The following is a 26,163-nucleotide window of genomic DNA, read 5'->3' as shown; positions in this document are numbered from 1 at the left end:
ATGCAATACTGAGGTCTATAGAGGAATAGGTCTTATGTGCAGTATTATAATATGTAGGTGCCTTACTATTCAAAAGGCATGCACCAGATGAAAAGAGAAACTGTTCAATCATCCGACCTCGCACATCGCAATGAGAGTCACCCCATAGGTTGCTGTGTGCATTGAAATCTCCTAGAACCAAATAGGGTTGGGGTAATTGATCTATTAATGCATAAAATTCATGTTTATGGAGCTGATAGTGCGGGGGTATATACAGAGAGCAGACGGTAATAAGTTTGTTTAGAAGTATGGCTCGAACGGCCACTGCCTCTAGGGGCGTTTGTAGTTGTAGATGTTGACACGCTATATCTTTATCGAGTATAATGGCTACACCGCCCGATGATGCGATGGCATCATCACGATCTTTTCGAAAAATAAGATAATGACGAAGAAAGTTAGTGTGTTTAGATTTCAGATGGGTTTCCTGTACACACAGCACTTTTGGAGTGAGTTCGTAGAGAAGTTCTTGAACATCATCAAGGTTTCTGAGGAGACCTCTGACGTTCCACTGCATAATCAGCGTGTCCATAGTGAAGTTAATTTGGTGCTGTGTGTATGGAAATGGAAGTTATACCTTAGATTACAGAGCCCTTTCGAGGCCCTGTAATCGGGGTTTTGCCCTTTTTGAAGCGTTCGAGGGAGCCCCGCCGCTCCTTAGGCGTTTGGTGCGCCTTCAGGACAGGTGTAGTGTCCATTGCCTCTATTGAGGTGCCGGACACGTGCTCTTGAGAGCGAGAAGATTTCCGGGTGAGTCCCCCCTCGGAAGGCAAGACCCCTGCGCCCACCAGCCCGGAGGTCGATGGGGCTCCCTGAGGGATTTGGCTGCGCCGGCTGTTGCCAGCGCTGGAAGGGGCCGGGGAGGTTGGGGCAGCCTCGGCTGCGCCAACCTTCGGGGTCGATGATCCCTCATTCTCGGTTGACGGGGCAGCGCTAGCTGCGACCGCCGCGGGGGCAGATGGCGTAGCTGTCGACTCACTGCTTGTGGGTCGGACAGCCGCCGGAGGCCGTTGTGACGCTGCCCCCTGACGCGCCACTTCGGCAAAGCTTTTCTTTGGCAGGTATGCTACCCGCCTGCGTGCCTCCTTGAATGAGATATTTTCTTTCACTTTGATCGTTACTATTTCTTTTTCTTTCTTCCAGGATGGGCACGACCGCGAGTACGCGGCGTGCTCTCCATCACAGTTTACACAGTGGAGAGCGTTCTCACAAGTTTCAGTGGTGTGTTCTTTGGCACTGCATTTAGCACACGTTTGGCGGCCGCGGCAGCTCTGCGAGCTGTGGCCGAAGCGCTGGCATTTGAAACATCGGAGTGGATTGGGCACGTAAGGCCTGACACGGAGCTTGATGTACCCGGCCTCGATTGATTCGGGCAGGACACTTGAATTGAAGGTGAGAATTAGGTGTTTGGTCGCAATTTCTTTACCATCGCGCCTCATCTTTATTCTTTTCACATTAACAACATTTTGCTCATTGAAGCCCTCTAGGAGCTCTGCTTCTGTCAGCTGAAGCAGGTCATCATCTGAGACAACGCCGCGTGTAGTGTTCATAGTGCGGTGCGGAGTCACTGTCACTTGAAAGTCTCCAAAAGACACTAGATTGGGTAGCTTATCGTATTGTTTCAGGTCACGGAGCTCCAAAAGGAGATCTCCACTTGCCATCCTTGATGCCTTGTAACCTGGACCTAGAGCCTCAGTTAAAGACTTCGAAACTAGAAATGGGGAGATTGTGCGTACTTGTTTATCTGGCTTTTCTGAATGAATGACGTGAAATCGTGGAAAGTTCGGTCTTTGTCGTCCAAAAAACTGAAATACATCTTCGGTGCGCCCTCTTTTGTGAGGGCGATCTGGGAGGGCAGGGAAGGAACTAGCCATAGAATAATGTAAATTTCGGCAATAACGCCAACCACCCACCGTGGAGCCCTACAAGGGGACGCTGTAGGGCCTGAAAAACAGGGCCTGCAAACGCCAGCTGTACGTTATCACTATAACCAAATATGAGATAACCTAGGTTGGTTATTCACACAGGGTTAACCCTTGCTGCCTGGAAAAATTGGAAGTAAGCGGAAGCTAGGAGAAGACAGGAAAGATGAAAAGTAAGAGAAAGACGAAGATTGGAGGGAGAGAGGGACAGGAAAAGGCAACTACCGATTTCCCCCGGGTGGGTCAGTCCGGGGGTGCCGTCTATGTGAAGCAGAGGCCAAAGGGGTGTGTTGCCTCCGCCGGGGGGCCTTAAAGGTCCAAACACCCAGCATCGGCTCAACCCCCAGGATCCCCTTTTCCCCAGACACGGCTAAGCCGTGCACGGCTACACGCGGGAGGGTCCGACCCTCGTGCGCTCGGGTCCGTGGTGTCGCAACACACCAAACGCCTGCTGACGCAGACGCCCCTGCGGGGCCGAGGCAGCCCCTATCATCAGCTCCGCCGAGGCGGCGATAATGCCCGACACCGAGTGCCACGTTCGAAGAAGGAGACTCAGAATCAACAGCATCCGTCGCCTTCGTGGAAGAGGTAACGGATGTGAAGCCTAATCTCATGAGCCTTACAAGATGACAGTCACCTAGAGCAAGGAACCCCGTCGACGATTTTTGTGAAAGGAGCGTGGCCTGTTTCGTGAAAGGAGTGCGATCGACATCTATTTCCAGATTACCTTCTCCTTGTTTCGAAGGTTGGATATCAGAGGCGGAGTTCTCTGAACTTTAAGACACATCTGGTTGGCCGCAACAAGGTCATCGAATTCCCTTGGGTAAGGAACTAGGGAAGAAGAACGTTTTAAAAGCGGACCTTTGGTGCGGGGAGAAAAAGTGCTGTGATATCCTGACGTCTGCAGACATCTGTGAGCTCTGACTAGAATCTGACGACTAGTTTTAATATGTAAATAATGAAGACTGCCCCCCTACTTCCGTACTTACCCATCCACATGGCACGAAGGATTCCTTGTCTAATCGCTACCCCGAGTCACAAAAACATGCAGAATGCTGCACCTTTCAGCTCGCTGGAGCTTTCGTTCTTGAGATAGATGCGCGTTTCTGCTGAGACGTTTGTGTTCATACGCCTTTCGTTTACGTTTACTGGTCTGCGTTAACCACTACGTCAAAGACTGCATCTTGTCTCAATAACATTGTATAATCATTGAGTGGGACTGTGAAATATGGAAGATGTGCTCCATTTCCCCATCATCACGTCGCATATCTTTGGCTAGAATACCTTATACGTAGAAAAATAACACCTTTTTCTTGCTTAGGCAGCTGTAGGATAAGCAGTAGCCATTTCTGCTGCACATACACGGACAATAGCTACATATATAACAGAGCTTCGTGTGCATGGACAATAGGCAGGACAATCTACATCTAAACAGCGGTACGAATTTCACGACCAAAATAACAGGCCCTTTTTGGGATTCAGCGTGAAGTGCGTGTGCCTTAAAAACAGGCGACCCAAGCTGTTCAAACGAGCAACCGTTCCTCGCGCAAGATTGGGACGGTACCACCTTGTCGGGTACGTTTTATTCGAATACATATTATCTGGGCACTCTAGGCCCGCTCCCTCGTCCGCCGTCACAGCCGCCGGACTGACTCGTGCACGACGACGCTTGTACTACTTGATCGCGGTGCATTGGAGGTGACGTGGGCTCCAGCGTGTGCCAGGACAAGTATGCGAGAGTTACAGCGTTGTCGAGCAGTGAAGACAAGAAGGCTGCTGCCTTAGTGCACACTGCCTTTCCGCGCGAGCCCAATTACATAACGCACGTTATTCACTGAGCTTTGAAGGCAGGACAAGGCGATATGGTCAAGGAAGCGTTAGTACGAACCATTCGCTTTGGGACGAGCGCCCGCGCCATGACGGCAGCGTCGTAACCACGAGTGCTAACCGCAGTGGAATGAACTCAGTTGTGGGGCTTTAGACGCATGACGCCACGCGACTGCTAGCGAGCAAGCAAATGTTTTGCCCAATGTATATTGCCCTTAAAACTACGAGCATTACTCCATGCAATACTTTAATACCTTGTCGTCACTGTCAATAATCCAGCCTTGGGACAATGCTGCGGCTTTCTTTGAGCGGAAGGTCGGTCTGCTGAAATTTCTAGTTCGTGTACGTTTCTCACACATGCACTTTATGGTGAAACATAGACAAAGGATCTGAAATAATACCTAAAGAAAAAGTGAAATGCTTTGTGCTGTTATTATACATGAGAACTCAAATTATTGTAGGCATGTTCTGAGCGGAGAGAGAACAAAGTAATATGGAAACTGGTCCAGCACATTTTGGGGGCGAAAAGTAATAGTTACGGTAGTCAGGCGGGAAAGATTCAGACCAACGCGAATACCTTTATTATTGCATATATATACCTAGTGGATCTACGCTTGCTTTATGATTGATGTATACCGTCAAACAAAGAATTGTGCTTGTTGTGACAGTTGACTCTGTACGGTCCTCACTGATCGCTTAATATTGTGTACTGTTCCTAGAAAACACAACGTAAATGAATGTTCTTTAACAAGAGGCAGACGTATTGGGATTGAAGACAATTTCTGAGTCTATAAGTCACTCACAATTAGACAATGATATACACTCTCCTGTATATTAGTGCCAGAGTAGACTTGATGTTTAGATGTTCAAATATAACCATCAGCTGCCTGTGATAAAGGTAGTCCCAATTTACCTTGTAAAAAAACTGCGCAAAGCAACATGCAAGTCGAGATACCAAAGGTAAATATTCAGAAGATACCTGCCTGCTTGGGGACAACGGAATTAAAGAGAAGTCCGAAGCCTCGTCAAGACAGCCTAAGGAATTCACTCGTCCTCTTACGTACAGAAGAAAGAAAATAACACAGTAATCCGTAACCTTAGGAGGAACAGTTACACAAAGGCATTTATTCACCGTGCTCTCCGACGACGGAACGAGAATGAAAGGAACACAGCGGCTGCTCCACAACAGAAGCAATGGCGTCGTGTCTCGATACCATATGTTCGACGGGTCAGCGAGACAGTAGCCCGTGTGCTGCGAAGGGCAGGGGTGCAAGTTAGCTGACAAGCCTCTCTGTAGGGTCGGTAGCCTCCTCCATCGTCCGCAAGACCGCGTTCCAGTGGAAAAGGCGTGGAGCACTGTATACAAGAACACCTCTAACGAATTCCCCACGTAGTATAGTGGAGAGCCTAGATACTCCTTGGAAATAATTTGACAACAGAAGAATAACCTTCGACACCTAATGAGAAAACGCAGTGCTGTGGTAGAGCAATGCTTGCTTCTTGATTACCGGATTAGTCGTGACGGCACTGTCATCTTGGAGAGAGGAAAACTAACACCGGCGGTGGCTCCCTTCAGAATCCTGGCACATTCAAAAGACGCCGGGCAACATCACTCGTCTGTCAAAAACACTTTCCGCCCTTTACGCTCAACGTGTACAAAAAGTGTCTGCGCGCCTATCAACGGGCCAAAAACGCATATAAGGCCTGTCACACCTGACATGATCTCACCCCTGAAGTGCGGGTTCGGGTTAGGGTTCCGAAACGTCCTGTTTCTAAAATAATTTTGGGCTGGAGTTCTCCTCCTGTTCAATTCAGACTACACATTCTAACTTCTTAGATACAATAGTAGTGGTGTTAGTGCGCATGCGCCGGCAAAACGCAGTTCATGTGCATACATGCACTCGAAAAGTTAAGCCTTCAATGCGAAAGAACATTCAATTTTCATAATGAAATTGCATAACCCAATTATTTTGAAGGGCAAAGAAAACCAGTGGTAAAAGATAACTTATATATGTTTCCTTCCATTCTTTACTTCTGTTCAAGAACATTCGTGCAAAGTGACTACAAATAAACACGGGAATACTGACGTGTTCACCCAATGCCAACACGCCAACTATGGTATTGGTGCATCGGGGAAGTAGTAGCTATTAGGCTGACGCAGCAAGCAAGTTTCCATTATCCCTAGAGCCAGCAGTCCTTGCGAAGGGAATTCTGTGGCAGAAAAAAAAGTGGGGATAAAAGAAGGAAGAGATAGGGCACTGTTATTGATTTTGGCGTTCAGTGGAGATGAAAAAAACTCAGTGCCCTTCCATTCTGTAAAGAGGGATGACCAGCGAAGCTATGTATGTGGGCCCCTTAATGGCGAACTGCACCTCCACCGCGAGTCGGCTCGGCATTGCACAATCTCCGGGATCGGCCCACGTATGGGAAGCTCTTTGCTTCCCATAACGACACGAAAATTTCCTTGGACGGTAGAGGCATACAGCTTCGCAGTAAAATGCATTCTTTGTCAGTTCTTGTAGTTGCATTTATTCTTCTCTTGTTTTTAATTTGTTGGAGGAGAAAAGGAAACGCACAGTAACACAATGACACTCCGTCGTGGACATAGCTGCAGAATGCCGGAAACATCTGCTCTATTGGCTTTCGAACGACTGAAACTTCTTTTCCAGGAATATCATACACCGCACATATTCAGCGTCGAACACTTGCGTCATCATGGAATTGCAGTGCCTGTAGGATAAAATTTATCGGAATCGTACTGTTTTCGTTCCTGAAAAACTCCATGGCATTATCATACACGCGGTTGTGCTAGGTGTTTAAGAATGGAAGGAGGCCTTAAGAAATAAAAATGGTATTTCTGACAAGAGACCTTGTATTTGTCGAAAATAAGGAAGACGCTGTAAGTAATGTGGTTGCCTAAGTTCGCATGTGCAGGGTAAATGCGGCCTTTGCAAGAGATTACGTATGCAACTGATCGGAAGATTTAGGAGGCTGCTTTACAAGCCACGCGTTATTTATCTCCCTGCTCTGGCGTAACTACAAGTGTACTTAGGATCCTGCTTAGTGAGCACTCTGGCAAAGTTACGTGGGAATTTAAATGCATTTGAAGAAAAAAAGAACAGCCTTTGTACAACGAATTTTTAAAAAGGTGCTCGACAGCAGTATATGACAATTGTACAGTATGCTTCCCAGTGTTACCCAAAATTCATATTTTGTGAAAATAAGGTACACGTAGTGGATTGTGGCTGGAAGGAATACAAGGTTGTCGCGACTATTATGAATTGCGAAAAAATTTTAGCTTTTAGGCACTGTTAAGTGTGGCAGTTGAGGTTTAGGAGTGACGCAATATGCCGTCCGTGCGCATCCCTAGCCATTTTTATCTACGTTTAGAAATATACTAAAGGACTTCTGCGTTACACAAACATTACGTTCAGTATAACCGGAGGCCACTAAAGGTGCAATCTGTCGCAAGACATATGCAATGTGTGGCTTAAATGTGAGCGCTACAAACAATAATTTAACCCTCATATACATTAGGTTTTCCAGGCCTTATACGAACTTCTCCCGGTGTCCTCGATGTACTAAATGCAGGATTTGGTTTATGTTTAGTTAATGCAAGGACAAGTTAATAGGTGATGTGTAGGAAAAGTTCAAAGAAGGGTGGATGGATTGTGGCCTTTGCAACAAATTATGCAAGCAAGCACTCCGGCGCATAATAACTGTGTTTCCCGAACGGCACAGACTTTTGCTGGTTTCCCTGCAAAACTACAAATGGCACTGCAATAAAACTTTATCCAAACTTGGGAAACACTACGGGAAAACTGTGTGGACGAACTGCAGCATTTACCAAACAAAAATAAGCAAATGTTCAAAAGTGTCACACATCCGTTCCCAGCTGGGTTTGCTAATGTCCCGACATTCGTAAAACTGCGTTTATATTTCGTGAAAAAGAGGGTCATGTTAAGCGTTTTGTTTGCAAAAACATTAGCGTTCCTTGAGTAATCATAATTTTAGCAAAGGATTACTGAAAATTTGTTTTTCTCTTTTTATGCGCTTCACGAAGATCGCAGTAGGCTCCCCTGTATCCTTGGTGAAGTAAAAAAGGCACCCTGTTTATGTTTATTTATTAGGACCAGCTTACAGGACTGTTTTTTTACTTCTCACTAAGCCGCCCACCTTACGTCACGCCATCATCTTCACGCATGTCACAGAGCACAGGCGATGAACTCCAAGTTTGTTGTCCTAGAACACCAAACTGTCACTTTTCAACCTTCATTTCAGGACTGGAACGGCCTACCCTTCAATGTCGCTGCCATCATATGCCCTTCACAATTTCAAGAAACTGTTCAAACTTGTATTTCTATGCAACACTTGCTTTTTCTTGTGTCCACATGTTAACCACCCCGTGTGTAATACCCCTAATGGCGTCTTTAAGGTAATAAAATGAAAATGAAATGAAATGTGTATATGAAGTTCAAAGTGTGTGGCCTATTATACAGACTTTATAGTAAAGTAGTTATAGAAGCGATGCGGGGCGTTGCATCTGTGTTTTCTGGACAACGCATAATTTATCCCGCTGCCCTGCGAGGACTGTGAACGCACCCGAAATCAAGTTTAGCGAAAATGTGGGAGCGAAAGGGGGGAAAGGCGGTAGCCACAGCCAATGTTCTAGTGAAGAAAAAATTTTCGTGATTGAATTGCTGCCGATGATAAAGTTCCTTTAAAAGATCGATGTAGTGGTATATGCGGCAAACGTTTAGACCAAGCCAGTGGTAAATTATATGGGGCAACATTCTGAAGTGTGTGATTTGCGTACAGACAGCTAATATTCTTTTGCCAACACTTCACAGAAACAGTTGAGCTGTAAATTGCGCCGTGATTCAACAAGGTCGTAGAAGACTGTTCTATTTATCTTTTTTTTGAAATTTGCGCCGGATAAAACTAGTATACATGGAAGCATTTATCTGTTACAGTCGAAATCTGCGCGGGCCCATTGAGGTCTTGCTCGTAAGGTTCTACACTGTTGAGTAAGTTGCCGCATGTGCTGACGGCATGGCATACAAGTTTTCTCAATTTTTATTCAGTTCGGTGCGTGCGTTTAGTTATTTTTCCAGCAAGTGCAAGAGTGGGCCTACATGTGGTATAATTTTGTTAGTCGATCTGTGATTGCACATTTCTGTTTTTATTCTGGCTTCTGATAAATCATATACTACATTTTCATGCAAAGCATAGGGTCCCTCTGTTCATTTATTGATTACTTGTAATCCCTGTCCTGCAATATGGTTTTTATGGTGCTGCAGGTTTTACGCAATAAATTGATAACGTATACTCCCAATTCGACACCGATACTTTTGATCTTCCTTCACATCCACAGTGTCGCACTTTCTTCACCAAACTGACAAGCTAAGCAGAGAAACAATGAAACGATCAAAGTTTCACCAGAAGAAACTCCGGTTTACTACCTTGCACAGGGAAAAACGGAGGTTTACTCGTAATGTGAGCGGACGCTTTAACGCTCAACACGAAAGTCACTACGATATATCGTGTGCCCACGAAAGTGCAATAAAAAAAAACATTATGGAGTAAGAAACAGTACGCAGTAACCAGAGTTCCGCGCGAAATCACAACAAAGTGAATACAGTTTGTAAACGTGTAGTGCTCGCTCCCAGTGTCGAAGCGGTGGCGCCATCTGGTGAAGAGGGAAAAAGGCAGGTTTCGCTATCACTCGAAAGATGGCAGGAAAAGTCCACTCAGCAATGAATATTCATTTAAGAGGAACTAAAAGCAGTACGAACAGGGCGTGCGAAATGTGTTGCCATTTCTCCTTACAAAATCAGATACCTTGGTTTCTGGTGTGCTAACGAGTCCCAAGGTAATTTGTAGAGAAACTTGCATTGCTTAGCATCGGCCGATGTGGAAAGAGCCTGCCAGCTTATTTTGTACGTCTCCTGAACTCTGAACTTTGAATAGAACACATTGTGGAGCATCAACTAGTAACAAATTCCATAGAATTAGTTTTGTAATTGAAGAAAAGAATCAGTAGTTAAAATGCCACGTTGCGGACCTGCATGGAGCTGGAAACCGAATATTATTATTGTCAGTTAGGCTGAGTGCAGAAAAAAGAAAGAGGGATAACTGAATTTTATGAAATATGAAGTTTCTAAAACAAACTGCTAAAGTTTGAGAAGGCAAGTCGCATAGTCGAAACGTTGCCTTCGGAGTAAGGCTGCCTTCTGGCAATGGTCGTCTATTTGGGCTTTCCCAAAGTGTACTTATGGAAACAAAGAATTGTTTAAAGCTTTGGTAGCGCGCAATAGGCACAGTGATATATTCCTAGATTACACATGAAATCTTTCTCTTTTTTACAAATCCTCGATTTGCTAGGGAGGGCAATGGACACACAATATGAGTCAACAATTAAAATCAGCAAGTTGTAATATCAATCATACTATCCCGGTGTTGAACAATTCATGCGAAATGTTTCTTCAAAATGTCTCCAGAGAATATATTGGACCATTCGATGCGATTGTTGGTACAACATTATCATACGTAGGATATTATGCGGCACTCGTATTTTAATTTATTTGCAAAAGTTATAATAACAGTAAACATAAGTTGTCGCCACCTTAGATAAATATGTACTCTTTGCAAATAAATCAATGGCCGCACCCATTCACTATCTAACTAGAACCGGGTTGCTTTTCCTAAAAAAAAGCATTGCTCTCGTGTTAAGTGAAAGTCGGAAACTTCTAGTTAGTAAGATTCCCCACCTCGTGAAGCTAAGAAAAAGCTATGAGAGTCACACTTATAGTAAAAACGTCGTTGTAAGTGCTAAATATATGTTAGTATGCGTTGGTTAAGATATTCATTACCTTGGTAGTACAGTCACTCAGGCAACTGCATTTTAATTGCCACAATTACAGCCAGGTCCATTCTGTTTATGAGTTCGACTTGCATTGTCATAATAGGCACTGCGATAACAGTCAGGAGGCCACTCCTCTAAACTAGCGTGTGCCTATAGGTGACATTTATGGTGACATTATCAGTCAGTCGCGTTTGACAGGTGATTTAATACGCAGAGAGAAACAACGACCAGTGTGTAATTAAGGGGACCTCAGTTGGTCAGGTCGGAAATTTCGGTTATACAATGGAAGTACTCAGGCGCATTTTACCAAACGAGATTTTTTTTAAGTTACTGCTGCTTCAACATCGCCTCGAATGCCCTCAGTATACGCTATTTCGTGTCAAAGCAATGTTCACTTTTACCGTGAAGTACACAAAAAATGGGAGAATACCACATGTGGGCTTTAAGACGGCTAATGGGGATTCTTGCGATGCTCCGAGTAATGGCTCAAAAATGAATTTCTAATACATGGAGCAAGTATAGAAACTCTATAAGCGCATTTAACACATAGGAGGTGATTTTTGTGCGGGTGGGAAAAGATCGCTTGTCGCATGACATATCATTGTGGTAGAAGTGTTCTACTTACTGAAGTCTTCTACTTACTGAATAGCATATAAAATGGCACAAATGTGCCGGATAATTTACAGAATGAAATGTTTCAAAGCAGCAGCAGTCTCATTCTTTATTGAACAAACCATATGTTTGCCCTTAAACTTTATAGGAGAGCACAAATGTGATACGCCTAACTGTAATTCGGGTTCATTGAACGAAACGATATCAGAAAATCTTAAGCGGAACGCACTGGCATTTTTCTGCAATTTATTCTGTTATAGACACCTCTAGAAAAGCAAAATAAACTTGTGAGTGATCGGTAATTTAAACGGGCAAAAGACTGAACGTGTATTATTAGGTTGTATTATTACTGCGGCGCGTGGTAAACGGTGCAAAAAATGACAGTTTCTGAGAACACGCAGGGAAACAAATGTTAGGGAACCACGTACATAGCCAGATCAAGTGTTACGCTTAGTATATTTCGACAGGAAATGTTGCCAGGTCTGTTCAATGATTTATAGATTTTGGATGGCAGCATTATTGTTTTAACAGTGCACGAAGGCAGCTGCCACATTAACAGGCTTCATGTTTTGATCTTCTGCAGTTTTCATTCAAGATTGTTACAGGTTATGACAGCACAGCGGTGCCACTTACGCCTTAAAGACCCTGTTGCCATTCAAGCTCCTCGTCGTGCAAGTTCTCGTGTAATATGTTTCTGTGAAAACGGCCTGAATAACGCCGCTAATAGAACAAGCTCAGTTGCTTTCTCTAGCTGTGTAATATTCTTAATATCTGGCTAAAATAAAGTTTTATTTACCGCTAATACCATGGAAGCTTTTTACGAGAGAACCCCGCTTGCATTAAACAAAAAAAGAAAAACTGTAGAAACTTCCGCTTGAAATACATTGGAGCTAGCATTTAGTGTGTGCTTGATCTGAAGCTTCGATAAATAGTAAGAGAGCTGCAGGGAGTTATAAAGAACTACTTTATTTCAGCAATTTGTCTTTGGACACTTAGAAGGCAGGAGGATAAGCACAAGTGAAAATTCGCTCAGACTACTTCGTTGAATATGTGAAATCTGATTGTGAGATAAGGTGCTCTACAACGTGACTATTCCAAACTTTTCTATTTCAATTCTGCAATCAGCCCTCCGCGGTGGTCAAAAACAATTTTTGGACCACCCCACTTCACCTGTGTGTCACGCGACGTCACGAAAACCACGATAGCTTCCCATCTGATATGACGCGTACACGCTGATTATGCATGATTCGACCGAAAAGAGAAAAATAGTTATTTCCGATTCGATGCCTTTTCGCCATTAGCCCCCCGGCTATTGGTCAGAAGCTTTCGGGCTGCACCCACTTCACCTGCCTGTCACGCGACGTCACAAAACAGCAAGAACTCACCGTGTCAAAGTGACGTGTACGCCTTTAAGATGCATTATTATGCCAAACAAAACTGAATTTTCTTCTGAATAGCCGCAGGCTACCCGTTCCGAAAGGAATAAAAGACGGCTACCGCCGATCGCTCAGGCGCAGGCTACTCACGCCTGTGGGAGAGCAGGGGTTTATTTGCGTATAATAAAACTTCTGGCGTGGCCGTGTAATGTTCTTGTGCCCTTTCGGCACACTTACGACCTCATTCTGCCAACTCTTTATTGCTGAGGATCCTTTTAGCGTCATTCTTAAGCTTCCGTTGTGTGGAGACGCGATTTTCGACCAGCCACCGCAAGCTAAATAAGGAAAAGCGGACCAATCGCAGACGCTGGCACCACCTTCTTCATCCGGTCATCGACTTTCAGTGCAGTTACTTGGCCCTATCGAATCCCTTTCCACTTGAGCGTGCTCCTCGCCTCCTGTCAGCCAATTAGATAAGAGAAGCCGCTCAGTGCAGTCAATGTTATTTGTTTTTCCAGCAAACAACAGAGACCTCCTATGAACGAGGAGGGCGTTTGATTGGTCAGTTCAGACAACCCTGCTATGCGGGTGAGCGCCCGGGGCTTGCGTCGGCGGTTAGACAAATCTGACGTCAGGAGATTGGAATAAAAACACATTGGATTAGTTTTACGTTATGGGGCCCAAGGTCGATGTTGAAATGATATTATGCGGGTCGTATTTAAAAAAAAAATATTGTCGTGCACAAAAAGGAAAAGCGCAAGATGCCTTCATAACTAAGCAGTAGCATGCTAGGCAAGCATCCAGGCAAACCACTCTAGGATCAAAGAAATCTCTCTCGCTCTCTTTCTCTTTGACTTAGGTTGTAAAATAATCTAATATTAGCTGATATCACTTTTCTAAAATAAATTTGCTTGGAAATCCACCTAATGCAAGTTGCTTAAATTTGTCGCCTTGCAGGAAGCAATGACCCGCAAGAATGTTTTCGTTTGCTTGCTCTTGCTTGTCTACCTTGTCGTGGCCATATCCTCCAATAGCGCAGGTAAGCATGTATTTTGCTTTAATAATAATGTCTCTTTTGAATAAATGACGCAGTCATTGCCGCGCACATGGCTTAAAAATCGTTTAATGCAAACGAAACACAGAGTTTTGTGATACTTGCAGCATGCGGAAGCATTTATTTTTCGTTGTTCTAATATTAGGTTTATTGTTAATTAATACATTATTCAGCGCACATCTTAATTGTATTCAAGGGGAACATGATATCACTATATTTTAAATGTTATTAGAAAGCAGCAGTTACTGCAGGAAAAAAAGTTATATTTATAAAGTTGCTCATGGAGCTCGTTGACCGTAGTTGACAAGCCATTTAATATGAATTAGTGCCTGTCTCTAGGAATAGTACGTTTAGGGTAGCAAGAGTTAGTTTTTTTGTGCTTGAATGCACAAAACGACGTGTTGATAAGAAAGTAATAGGAACCCCAATGCATTCCTCCTCAAAGTTCGCGAATGAATATTTTGAAACTGGCGTCATCCTGAGAATTTGTTCCAAGTGTATCCCCTTTGCAAACTACACAGCTAACATTTGTATGTTGCAATATGGGCCATAAGGTCACTGATTAAAAGCTAAATCAGTGAATTTTTCTTAATTAGTCGCTTACGCATTTCTATTTTTGTGCAAGTTATGTTCGCCACATCGAGTAGACCACCTCATGAACTAGATTTGTACTATCTGCCACAAGCAACATTTAAGAATTTTCGAAGGTGTTCACTGAAGCCTGTATGTGGAAGTGAAACCTATAAGTTACAGGGCCATTCTCACCATCTGATTGTGCAAATGTTATGAGACATTTATTGCGTGCATGGACTATTATGAAGTTATTGGTTTAATGCTGAACAGATATACATATATCTTTAGTCGGTAAAGAAACAATACAATATGCTAGTTCTTTTTTCACACTGAAATCAGAAACGCTGCAGGAGTGGGAAGGCGCATAATGTGCGTGGCTTTCACATTGCGTAAAATAACAACGCTGCAGTTGTGTAGAGGGGATCAAATATCCAGGGGTACCGAGCCCTGAGCGCGAGCTATGCCTGAAGCGTGGGGTTCTGTGGCAAATACCATTTAGAGCCACGCATTGGTCAAGTGCCTACAAAGTGCATCTTGTTCATGCCTCCTGCTTTTGTTGAAAATTTTGCACTTTGCTCTGTTCGTCTTTAACTTCTAGCAGATAATAGCCGCAGAGAAAAGCGCCAATGCTACGACAGCCGTTTGGCAACATACAACAAAATTAAGACCAATAATAAGAATTGAAATGTCACCTAGTTTGAACGTTCTGAAATTTCAGCTTGCACAGGGCTTCAGCCATTGTCTGAATTCTCGTTCGTTGCAGCAACTTTCTCAGTTTTCTCGCTTTGAAAATACCTCATTGAATATGGATTGAATCTAGTCGGATTGGCGCATGTCACTTTGTGCTTCATTTGGGCTTTGTAAAACGAGAGGTTTGACCATATTTGTGTGCTCTCGAAACTATTGAGGAAGTTTTTAAGGTGGACTGTTTCTTTATCCAAGGTAATTGTGTTCTAAGAAAATACACAGTGTACAATTGAGGTTTTGCCAGAAGTGGGAATGATGGAATTTCAGGTGTTCGCGATAAAATTTTCTTGATTTCCTGAGTGACGGATGGTTCTGCTCTCAGGCAATGACGACCCCGGCGATGGCGGCGACAAAAGTGACAGCAAGAACAGCAGCAACGACAACAGCAAAAACGACGAAGGCAGCGATGACAAGAAGGACGGCGACAACGACGACGGAAGCAAAAATGTGAACGAAAACAACGGATATATCGGATGTGAAGTACTTCCATGCAGACAAGGCCACAAGACTTGTTGCATGAAGATGAATCGAAAATGCGTCTGTAAATGCGGTGGGTACTTGGGCCTTATCTGCGAGAGTGCATAACAAACCCTGAAAATCTGCAATGAGTCTGTGGGTTTGTGTAGAAGCTCGGGTTTACGTTCTTATTACTGATAATGTATAATTGTAACCTAGTTATGAGACATTTTTTTTCCGTGTTGTAAAGAAATAACTTAGACCAGAGTTTCAAGGAACAATGATTCAAAGCGGAAATAGAATAGTTATTGTTGTGGTTTTCTTCCACTTGGCATATGACATTTTTGTTATACGGCCATACATTTGTGGATGTATAAGCCTTCTGCGCAAATTAACTTGTGTTTACTTTATTCAATTTGCCCAGAGGTAAAGTTTTGTTACACAGCGTGTGACAGCCAGCGAGAAGCTAGCTGCATAATAAAGGATGCAGTATCCCCTTTTCGTCGTGCTTCCTTTCCGCACGTTACAATATTTTTTGTTGGCATTTTTGCTACTTGCTTGAAACATAATCTACTACGTAGGGCGCAGAACCAGTTTCTTTGTACATTGATTCAAATCTACTTATTAATTGTCAATAACGGCGGGTGCGACACTATCATCCTTTCGCTCAAACTTGATTTCCTTTTCAACTTTGTTCACATAATACACTGGTGTAGGGAGTTAACACCTTTTGTTTCCGAGTTAACTAAATTTTTATTAATTTCTAATGCACATGCGCTACCTTCGGAACTTTCAAAAGTATGAACTGTGCCTGAAAAGCAATTGGGTAATCAGTCGATACGGTGGCTTTGATTCATCTTGATTATTGAGTGTCAAATTTTTAGGCAAGCTGTAAATCTCAAAACTTGCATGCAACCATAGTGCGTAGTTGGGCCACCTAACACTATTTAAGCATCTCTGTCATCTTTCATAAATGGATGCGCCTGTAATTGGGCAACCACAAGCACTCGCTATTTGTTATGACGCATTGAACCATCTTATACAAAGCCGAAAACTCCATTCTATGGTGGTCTGATTGCGCTGCAGATGTTCAAGCTTGTTTTGTGTAATCCAAAAAAGGTACTTCAATTCAATCCTCATCATTCGCTAAATTGACCTTCCTTTAAGCGTACTTCCTCGAAGTGAGCGAAATTTTTTTTATTCTGGCTAGTTTTTTTCCCATACGGCTTCCACTGCATTTACCTAATTATGATTTTCTTATATTGTATGAACAAGAAAATGCAAGGCGCATTTAGCTATCCCTACATGGATGAATGCGAAATCATTGCGACCACCGCGCGATGTTCAGAACTTCAGCCACAACGGAAAGTCGTGAGTTCGACTCCCAACAAAGATTCTGGGTTCGAGTGCCTTGATTAACTCTGCGTTAATTCAGTGTGCCTTAATAAAGACCCAAAGTCGTGAGTTGGTGTGTCCTAATGAAATCTTTATTAATTATCTTTGTTTTAATTTGCCCTAACTAACATCAAAGGTCGTGGGTTCGACTCCCACCAAGTGTCGAGGGTTCGTAGTCTTCTTGTGCCACCGTGTGGTCATGCCGCCAACGTCGGACTTTCTGCCTTATGAGGCATTCATTGCTTTCGCGTTAATAGATCGCGTTTATATGATTAATACATATAAACGGTATTGCTTGAAGGAACTTTTAGAAAACTGGCACAACCTTTCTGTAGGCAGAAGTTTCAGTATGGAAATATAACAGGGGCGTAGCCAGGGGGGGGGGGCTTATGGGGCTTCAGCCCCCCCCCCCCCCCCCCCCAAAATTTTTTCGTGCTGTCCATGCACCGCCCACCCAAGCAATCCCCGGTGCCGGAAATCATTCTGAATTTTCTCTAGAGTGTCTTTTTCACGCTCGAAAAGACATTTCAGCGCGAACCTTGCGAACTTGGGCTGGATTTCACGGCAGCGCCCATGCACCGGGAGTCACATAACGCCAAGCAGCCCCATCCGAGCACAAAGTTTCAAGGGCGTTTTGATGGCGAACGGGCTCGCCACGGCATCTTGCAGAGGCCGCGGAATCTACGCAGCGCATGGATGTCAATTCTGAAATTTATGGGTATAAAGTTCTCATAAACTTTTGATCTGAAAGGTGCATTGACATTTCCAAAATTGTGCTTTAGATTTTCAATTGCGGAACTTTGTGGGTTTTATGTTACTGTAAATATTGGACGCCAAAGGTGCATTGACTTTTCTAAAGTCTTACTGGTTCTTTATTCTATGGTCTTGCATCGGACCATACAACGAGACAAGCCAAATCAACACACTATCAGACAAGTTGACAAAGCCAGCAGCGAGGTCGGATGAGATGAAGCGTTGTGGTGGTTAATTTGTGCCGTCATGACACATAAAAAATATCATTTTCTTTTCGCCTACGTTAAAGCATCCGCGTCAAAGACACTAAAGTCAGCCAAGGTAACTTCGTTCTTATTTATTTTTTCTACTTCGACTTTTATTCGCGAGGACCCATTGAGCCTCTTGACCCTACCCGCGGGCTGCCAGAGGCCGCCAGAGCGCATGCGTTTTTCTCGTTTTGCTCCCACCACCGCGCGGCGCACTTCGGTGCGCGTTCGCTTTTCTCTGGCCGAGTGGACTTTCTCCTGGCAGTGTTTTGGGCACTTTCTGGCTAGCAGACGAGAAAAAGAAACTATCGTCGCTCGCTGTCATCACTGTGGGGACTCGACGGATTGCACCACGTTCGCTTGAGCGTAACCTCTCCGGAAAGTCTTGTCTCGCCAGTGTAGGATACCGAGCAGTATGCGTATGGTTCTCGGTGGACCAAGCGTCTCACGTTTCTTTCGATATTCTTTCGATAAGTAGACATTCGATTGTGGCCAACATACTTTGCGCTTTTTCATTTCGGTGCGCCAGCCCATCAAAAAAAAAAAAAAAAGACTGCTGTGGCGCAGCGAATTGTCGTATCGTGAAAGTTCGATTTTCCTACTTCTTTTGCGGACAGTAATGGGCCACGGGACGCTTCAGTTGCCGGATAGTTTTATTATATAGTATTGCGATAGCAATTATATGGACACTCCAGGCGCATTACTGCCGTTGCCGTCGCCCTCATGTTTCGTATAAAGTCCAAGGGCGATAACATCGTGACCGCGCGCCGCATGCTGAATGTGCGAATGAAAGCGTAGGGAGGGGGATGGGGGGGGGGGGGGGGGAGAGAATGGGTGAGACGACTATGGTGGCTCAGTCTTATGTGCGCAAAAGAGAAAAACGGGGAGCAAGCGTGCCTACTTCTGTCGCCCGCGACACATCGGGAGGAGCGGATGGAATGGGGGTGGGATCTAGGATTCTGTGAATCTCTAATTGCGCAACATGTTCATTTGCCTTGTTTGACGCATTGTATACAGTGACTTTTTTTTAGATACGTAGATTTATTGGAGACTTATACGTATATTTATATATCTTGTTGCGGGGTTATGTGTATACCTGCAGTGAACTTTGTTTCCAGCGACAATTTTTTGCCTTTTATCAAACTGTATCTTCGCATTGGTGTATTCCACTGTATCTTCGCATTTCTAATGTACGAAGGCGAGTAAAATGAAAGCCAGCCAACCCACCCCGCGCAATAATTGTTCGGTCCATTATCTGCGAGGCATGCACGTGACACAGAGGCATCTCTCTATTACAAAAGTGACACGCAGCTGTGAGTATTAAGGTTGTTTAATGCTGTCATCCACTGGGTTGAACATGGTTGGACATAATGGACATGGACATAATGGACACTCTAGAAGTTGAGCAGCGTGGTGTCCTGAGGTTTTTGACAGCTGAAGGAATTTCCCAAAAAGAAATTAGTCGCCGTATGGCTGCCGTGTACGTTGAACATTGCATTTTATTGGCCACTGTGAAGCGTTCGCGCAAACGGTTAAAAGAAGGACGTGAAAGTTGCAAGCACAATCCAAGGCCGGGCCAAAGCCATCGTGCAATCACCCCTAACGAAATTGCAAAGGTTGATGAGCTGATGAGACAAGAACGGAGGATAAGCATCGATGAACTGGCAGAGCGTGTGAACATCAGTCACGGTTCGGTTCACGTCATAATTCATGAACATCTCGGTTATCCGCTCTTGTGTGCGCAATGGTTGCCCAAGATTTTGAACTACCGCCAGAAGATGGAGAAGTTCAGCGCTGCCTTGACTCATCTGATCCGGTATCACAATAAGGGTGACGACTTCTTGTCTCCAATTGTGATCGGGGACGAACCATGGTGCCACTTCTACGAGACTGAAACACGACAGCAAAGCTTACAGTGGAAACATTCGAATTCACCACCCCCAAGAAAGGAAAGGCCATCATTTCTGCCGCAAAGGTGTTGTTGACTTTTATTTTGTGATCGTCAGGGGCCATAAGTGATAGAATTTGCTAAATCTTGAGAGGCTATCAATTTGTTTCGCTATTGTAAAGCGCCAGATTGGCTGCGTGTCACAATCAAGAACGAATTACGTGGAAAATTGACGAACGGGGTCATCTTGTTCCACGACAATGCCGTCCCCACGTCGCTGATGTGGTTAATACAAAACTGGCAATGTTCAAGTGGGAAACGCTGCAACATCCGCCATACAACCCAGACCTGTCGCCTTGCGACTTCCACTTTTTGGAGCATTTGAAAAAAACAGCTCAAGCGAAACAGATTCGTGTCGGACGATGACGTGAAAGAGCCAGTTGCAGACTTTTTGAAGCAGCAACCCAAGGAATTTAATGAGATGGGAATCACGCGACTCGTTAGACAACGGGACGAATGTCTAAATGATCATGGAGACTACATTTAAAAAAAGTACCCCGTTTGTCATATATTCACATTGGCTAACTTTCATTTGACTCGCCCTCGTTTATTTTGCAGAACTCCTGCTTTTTATACGTGCTCTCTGTTGCGGCTATAATTTCGGTGCAATTACCCACGATACACGACCGGTGACAGCTGCTCCTGCGCAATACATTGGGACAAATGACAGCGTCATTGAGATTTTTCACTGGCCGATGCATATGTATAAGAATGCAAACAAGGTTCCTGAATGACAAAGTTTCATTAGAATATTCATCCTCAGCTTGCTAATTTCATGGCCTTTACATTTTTCATATCAGCGGCATGCATTGCCTTGCTGGTTTCGAACTGATATAGTTCTAAAGTTCGCGTGATATTTTATTTACTTATTAAATAGAGAAAAAACACGGAAGCATTGATATCGGTTATTTTGGACACAATTTTCGGCACATACAAGCATATTCTTTTATAAAAATACACATATTTTACTTGTTTTGATAGTGCGCAGCGTTCAAGAATTCGTTTGCAGCATCTTTAGTAATGACAATGCAGTTATTAGTGATGTATTTGATCCCCAGACAAATTGTTTAAGAGGAAGCTTTAGCTCGCGCCCAACTCCGACGCGGCCTATTCAAATACATGTAAAACGCTAAAACGCTTTTTTGTGATAACCCCCGGGTCGCTTTTAATGAAATTTGTTGCATTTCAGAGAGAAAGTTAAATTCTAGTGTCTGTTGGAAGCGGAATTTTTATTTAGGGCCTGAACATTGTTTAAATATTTTGAAAAACTCGAAAGTAAAAAAAAATAAAAGCACTATGTTTACCAACTAATAGCTGTGCAACAAGCACACATGTCGCTGTTCAGTAAACGGCATCTATTATAACAGTCAAAGCGGACAAATTTGGTGTGTCAATTCATATCTTACGTGAATTGGTTACGTTGTGTACAAGGATTCTGCGAAAGCCATATTTCCATAATGCTAAATTTTTGGAGATTCACGTGTAACATAGAAATTTTGTCCGGTGTAGATGTACTATTAGGTGCAATTCACAGAATTGCGATAGCATTTTACATTGCTGAGTTACATAGATTTAAGCTTGATAGTTTAAGTTCCTGAAAATTTGCGATTTTGGTCAATTTTTAATAAATAATTGAGAGCCTAAATGAAAAATTCGAAACCAGCAGTCACTAGAATTTAAGTTTTTCTTTTAAATGCAACAAACCGTGTCAAATTTGGTGCATTGGTTGCCGAGAAAAACGAATTCTCCTTCTACATGTATTTAGATACGAGCACGCGAGCTAAAGCTTGCTATTAAGGAGGAGACCGAGCTGCAATGTGAGCCCCCCCCGAACGAAATTTCTGGCTACGCCACTGAAATATAATTATTACATATCACGCTTTACATACCATGGCTCTAACACAAGGGTCCTGTAGGGAAGCATAAGTGAAGTAATTAGTCTTAAATCTGAAATCAAAGCGTTATAATTGAGGAAACCGCAAAGCTCGTTTACTTGAAAAAAAAAAAGGACGTAGCTTGTATATTAGCAGCTACCCTCTAGTGCGCTACTTCTGAATAGGAATAACAATAACTTGTTTCTAAATATAGCGCTTTCCTATTGGAACAGAACCCTCGCGTTGATGCTCTAAGTACGATCTTGATTTGGAACATGACGTTTCTGATTTTTTTGCAGTTTTGGCCGGTTTGCTCTGCCAATCCGTATGGCCAAGGGAATGTCCTCTGCCTTACATTGCCCGATGCAGGGACAAAGGCAGAATGGAAAGGTGCAGTTGCAGTGAGTGAAATTGTATTCCTATTGATTACTATCCCATGATGAGGGTTGCCTACGGTGTTATTTCCATGTGTCTAAAATTCATTACGTTTAAAACACAACCTACATTTTTACGTCTGCTTTCTACGTGAAGGGAGCGCAAGCAGAATAGCTCATAAACGCCCGTGTATTATGTTTTTCAGAGGATTTCAACACTTCTTTAGTGTAATTTTATGTTAATCAATATATTCTTATGCTATTAGGAATATTCAACCAGTGATTAAAAGAGGCCGGGCTTGCCCTTACTTTCAACATATGCCGGCACTATGGCTACCAGTGCTCCTTTCCACTAGGCAGTAGTGCGGTGCTCTGGCTTGTATTGGCGCCATCTACCTGTGGAGCAGACGTTAGTTTGCATGATTCCCTCTGCGCATGCACTGAGAAGTGAGCCATCAGGACAGACTTGATGCCCGTAGCACTGAATAACATTACAGTAAAAAAAAAAGAGGAAGATATGTTGCATCTTTGCATAGCCACTGCCAGAAATCAATATGATGCAATGTGCCCGATTTTCATGATATTTTTGCAATACGCGATTTATTTTATTGTTACATTCTATGAGCACATATTGTTTGGACCATCAATTTTTTTTAATGATGCACAGTTTGTTTACTATATATATATGTATATTGCGCTCATGCAGATCAAAGTTGTATTGTTTTTCGCGTCGACTTTATTTAACGCGCCTTTCTTATGACCTAAGTTAAGGTGGGCCGGTCCAGGATACAACACATTCTACGGTCCATTTTGGTTGTTTTGCTACACTGACGCAAATTCTGCCCATACCATAATGTTGGCTACCATGCAACTAAATCCTCCTCCTTGTATCGTTAAGACCTATTTATCTTTTGACACTCGAGACGACATTATGGAAGTTTGAAAGGGCCATCTTTTTTTTTTAACCAGTGGTCATATAGATACCAAAACCCCACGCGTGCTAAACGCGTGTGAGGACCACAAATAATAGCTTATCTCCAATAAACGGACAGGAGGCGATACAGTACAGTCCGAAGGTACAGACTCCCACACACGGAGTAAGATAGACGGGAGCACTGAATCTCCTTATAAGGCGTTCCCACTAGTGTCTCTCTACCATGCAGACGCTTTGTGGTGGGTATCATAGATGATACAGAAACTGTTATAGGTAACTTCTTGAGCTCACGACTTTCCGGCTCTTCAAGATAGGCTGATAGCTTTTTACTGTTTGCTATCACCATACAATAACAGCCGCATCCATTGCCTTTTCATGCGGCCACACAGGCTCAAGCATGCGCTGTGGTCGTTCAATATTCTGATGTCCGAAAGGAATCGTGCCGGTTTATCTCCTCACTTGATAGCCATGTCGCGCGTGCATCTTCTGTTAAAACCTATAGGGAAGGACCAAAGAAAGGAGAGTGCCTTTGAAAGGCGACTCAAAACAGAGGAGGTGAGCGGATGCTTAGAGCACGGCGGAATGCTGTGCGCATTTTATCCCTGAGACTATAATTTGCAGCGCCAAAATTAATGCGAGATGCGAAAGCCAGCGCTCCTTTCTATGTTACTCCGTGCTCCCGGAACTCTAATATTATCACGCGAAGGTCGATAGCCCGAGACTTCGGCGCCTTGTGAGAGCTGGATGTGGCGATATCGGCGATTGTACACGCATGCCCAAAAAGTACAGTGCCATGCGAGTGTCATTTACTGCACTTTGCGCCTAAGAAAAACGCGCACCCTACCACGGTTATCTAGCCGATCCCGTTTTTTTTTAAGAAAGTGGTAAAAATCAGTGCACGTGCACGACCAAGACGTGTCGTTGGCAATGAGCTTGTACTTATTTGTCATTATTTTATACTTACTCATGAGCCATATATTTAAGAGGAGCAAAAATATCTATCAGGGCATACAACTTTTATAATATGAATGATGCTGTTTCACGGACTACATAGGTCGCATGCATGTGCAATCTTGAAGTTAGCAGTATAGCAGGAGACGCTCAGAGGAGAGTACTTTGTGCGCTTGCGCAAACTATTGCCGATCTTGTCGCTTTTCGTTCTCAGAAGGGCGCGGACATTCCACGTGGCCGACGCTCGCGCTATATTATTAAACATTGGTGAAGCTGTGCATAACCGTTTTAGCTTATTAAATATAAGATGAAGCTTTTCTTCTACCGTTCTATCTACTCCCCAACAACATTTAGGAACACGCCTCAAATATACTCCAATAAATTCTTAAAGGCAGCGACAAGGCAAACGCAGAATGAGAAATATAGAAAAACTCCAGATCATGCGGCCATTTAGTATGTTACTTAGTTTTACTGCCTCTATGAAGAATGAAGTAGCAGTTTAATACAACGTTTGCGAATGTATTGCGCAACTACAGTATCAGCACACACAGTGAACACCCTAATCAAGCCCTTTAAAAACACTGTTGTGTTTTTTGCTAGGAAGGGAGGACCGTATCATGCTGCGTAGGTCAACAGATGCTGCATCGAAGCTTGCAGAGGCAGAAGTAGAGGTCCTGCGTGTGAAAAAGAGTCAAGCTGCTATTTAGGATGCCAAGCTTTGAACTGTAAACTCCGAGTGAGACGTTAAATATGACTCCGATTGCATCAAACATGGCTCGATAACAACGCCATTAGTGTGCGCGACCCGATATATTAAGGGCTAATTTTTACAACACAACAATTACAAAACAAGACGCGTGGGTAATATGGTAGGAAATATATAAACGATATTAGTAATACATATTTTTGTTACATGTGGTATTAGCAAGCGACCATGCTGACCGAAATAAAAGACGTTTAACATAAAAGCTGAACATGCCTGCAAAAGTTTGCAGTCGAGTCTTCTTTTTTTACAGTGGAGCTGTTAGAACCTCGCTGGGTTTCTCTTCACGTCCGCAGCTTCGCCGAGCTGGTGGAGAGAGAGCTGAGAGATAGTGAAATCAGAGTCTAAATATAGCATCGCGCATCTTAACGACGAGGCAATGGTGGGTGGAGCCTAGCGCGCGCTCGCTTCGGCGGCCCTCCTTCTCACAGTGGAAAAAATATGCGTGGCTCTGCTATCGCAAACGCCAGAGACTAGCAGAGCTGGGGAAAGCCCAGCAGAAGTTAGAATAATGGTGTGGTTCGGCACTACTTTAACGGTCTTCCCCCAGATTTGCTGGTCTCTGATGTGTGCGATAGCCGGGCCACGCAAAATTTTTGTTCACACGTTGATATTACTTTCTTGCCTTCGATTTCGTGTGGACATCATGAGCGGTGAATTGCTACTTCGTTTCATCTAAAGAAGTGAAACTAGTATCAGAGATATGGGAGAGAAGGTTTCTCGGAACATCTTATACGCGCTTTCTTTAACGGGAAATTTCTGAAGAAAATGATCACATTGACAACTTTTTTTTTTCTTTTAACACGCAGAGCCATCAAAAGTGCCGCCTGCAAATCCAGAACAGATCAAGAAAGCATTCTCAGTAATTACAAACATAATTCCCAACATTCCTGGAATACCTAAACGCTTTCCCGGTTCGGAAGTGCTAAATAAATTAATAATACTTTAGGTTACACGGTGCCTGTTTCTTTTCTTCGTTTCCATTCTGACGACAGGTGATGACAAAGACACGGTTGGTAGGAGACTATAAAATTAGGAATGGCGACATGACGCTTCATTCATCTATATATTATGCGTGGGCTTATTACATACTTTTGGAACAGCCAACGTGTGAACGAAAATGTTGCTGCCTTTTTCGTGGAGAGAAGCAACAACAGACTGGTTTTAATGGGCTACATGAACACGGTGATCCGGTGGTTGACCGCCCTATTAACACAGAAACAGGTGAGCTAATTAATATATTCCTGTATGAAGGTTCTGTGTCTTCAGCAGTGCTTGTTATTTTAGGGTATGCGAACGTGAATATTTCATCGGATTATTTTTTCTTTAATTATGGAGTTTAACGTGCCGAAACAACGATATGATTAGGAGGCGCCCCGTAACGCGGGACTCAGGATTAATTAGGCCAACTGGAGTTCTTTGGCGTGCACCTAAATCTGAGTACATGGGTGTTTT

The 26,163-nt window shown here is 43.6% G+C and overlaps 1 protein-coding gene across 1 annotated transcript; it reads left to right on the top strand.

Moving 5' to 3' along the window:
• The first annotated feature begins 3,447 nt into the window (after positions 1-3,447).
• LOC126534532 (uncharacterized) lies at positions 3,448-25,661 on the top strand. Its single transcript, XM_055072002.2, has 5 exons — positions 3,448-3,533; positions 13,596-13,677; positions 15,335-15,562; positions 21,986-22,087; positions 25,518-25,661. The coding sequence occupies exons 2-5, from the start codon at positions 13,602-13,604 to the stop codon at positions 25,655-25,657; spliced, it is 546 nt and encodes a 181-aa protein (XP_054927977.1). The 5' UTR covers positions 3,448-3,533; positions 13,596-13,601; the 3' UTR covers positions 25,658-25,661.
• The last annotated feature ends 502 nt before the right edge of the window (positions 25,662-26,163 follow it).

This window comes from Dermacentor andersoni, chromosome 7, assembly GCF_023375885.2.
Source record: "Dermacentor andersoni chromosome 7, qqDerAnde1_hic_scaffold, whole genome shotgun sequence".
Classification (NCBI taxonomy): domain Eukaryota; kingdom Metazoa; phylum Arthropoda; class Arachnida; order Ixodida; family Ixodidae; genus Dermacentor; species Dermacentor andersoni.
Note: the sequence above shows the minus strand (reverse complement) of the source record. Positions and strands in the feature narration are given on the sequence as shown.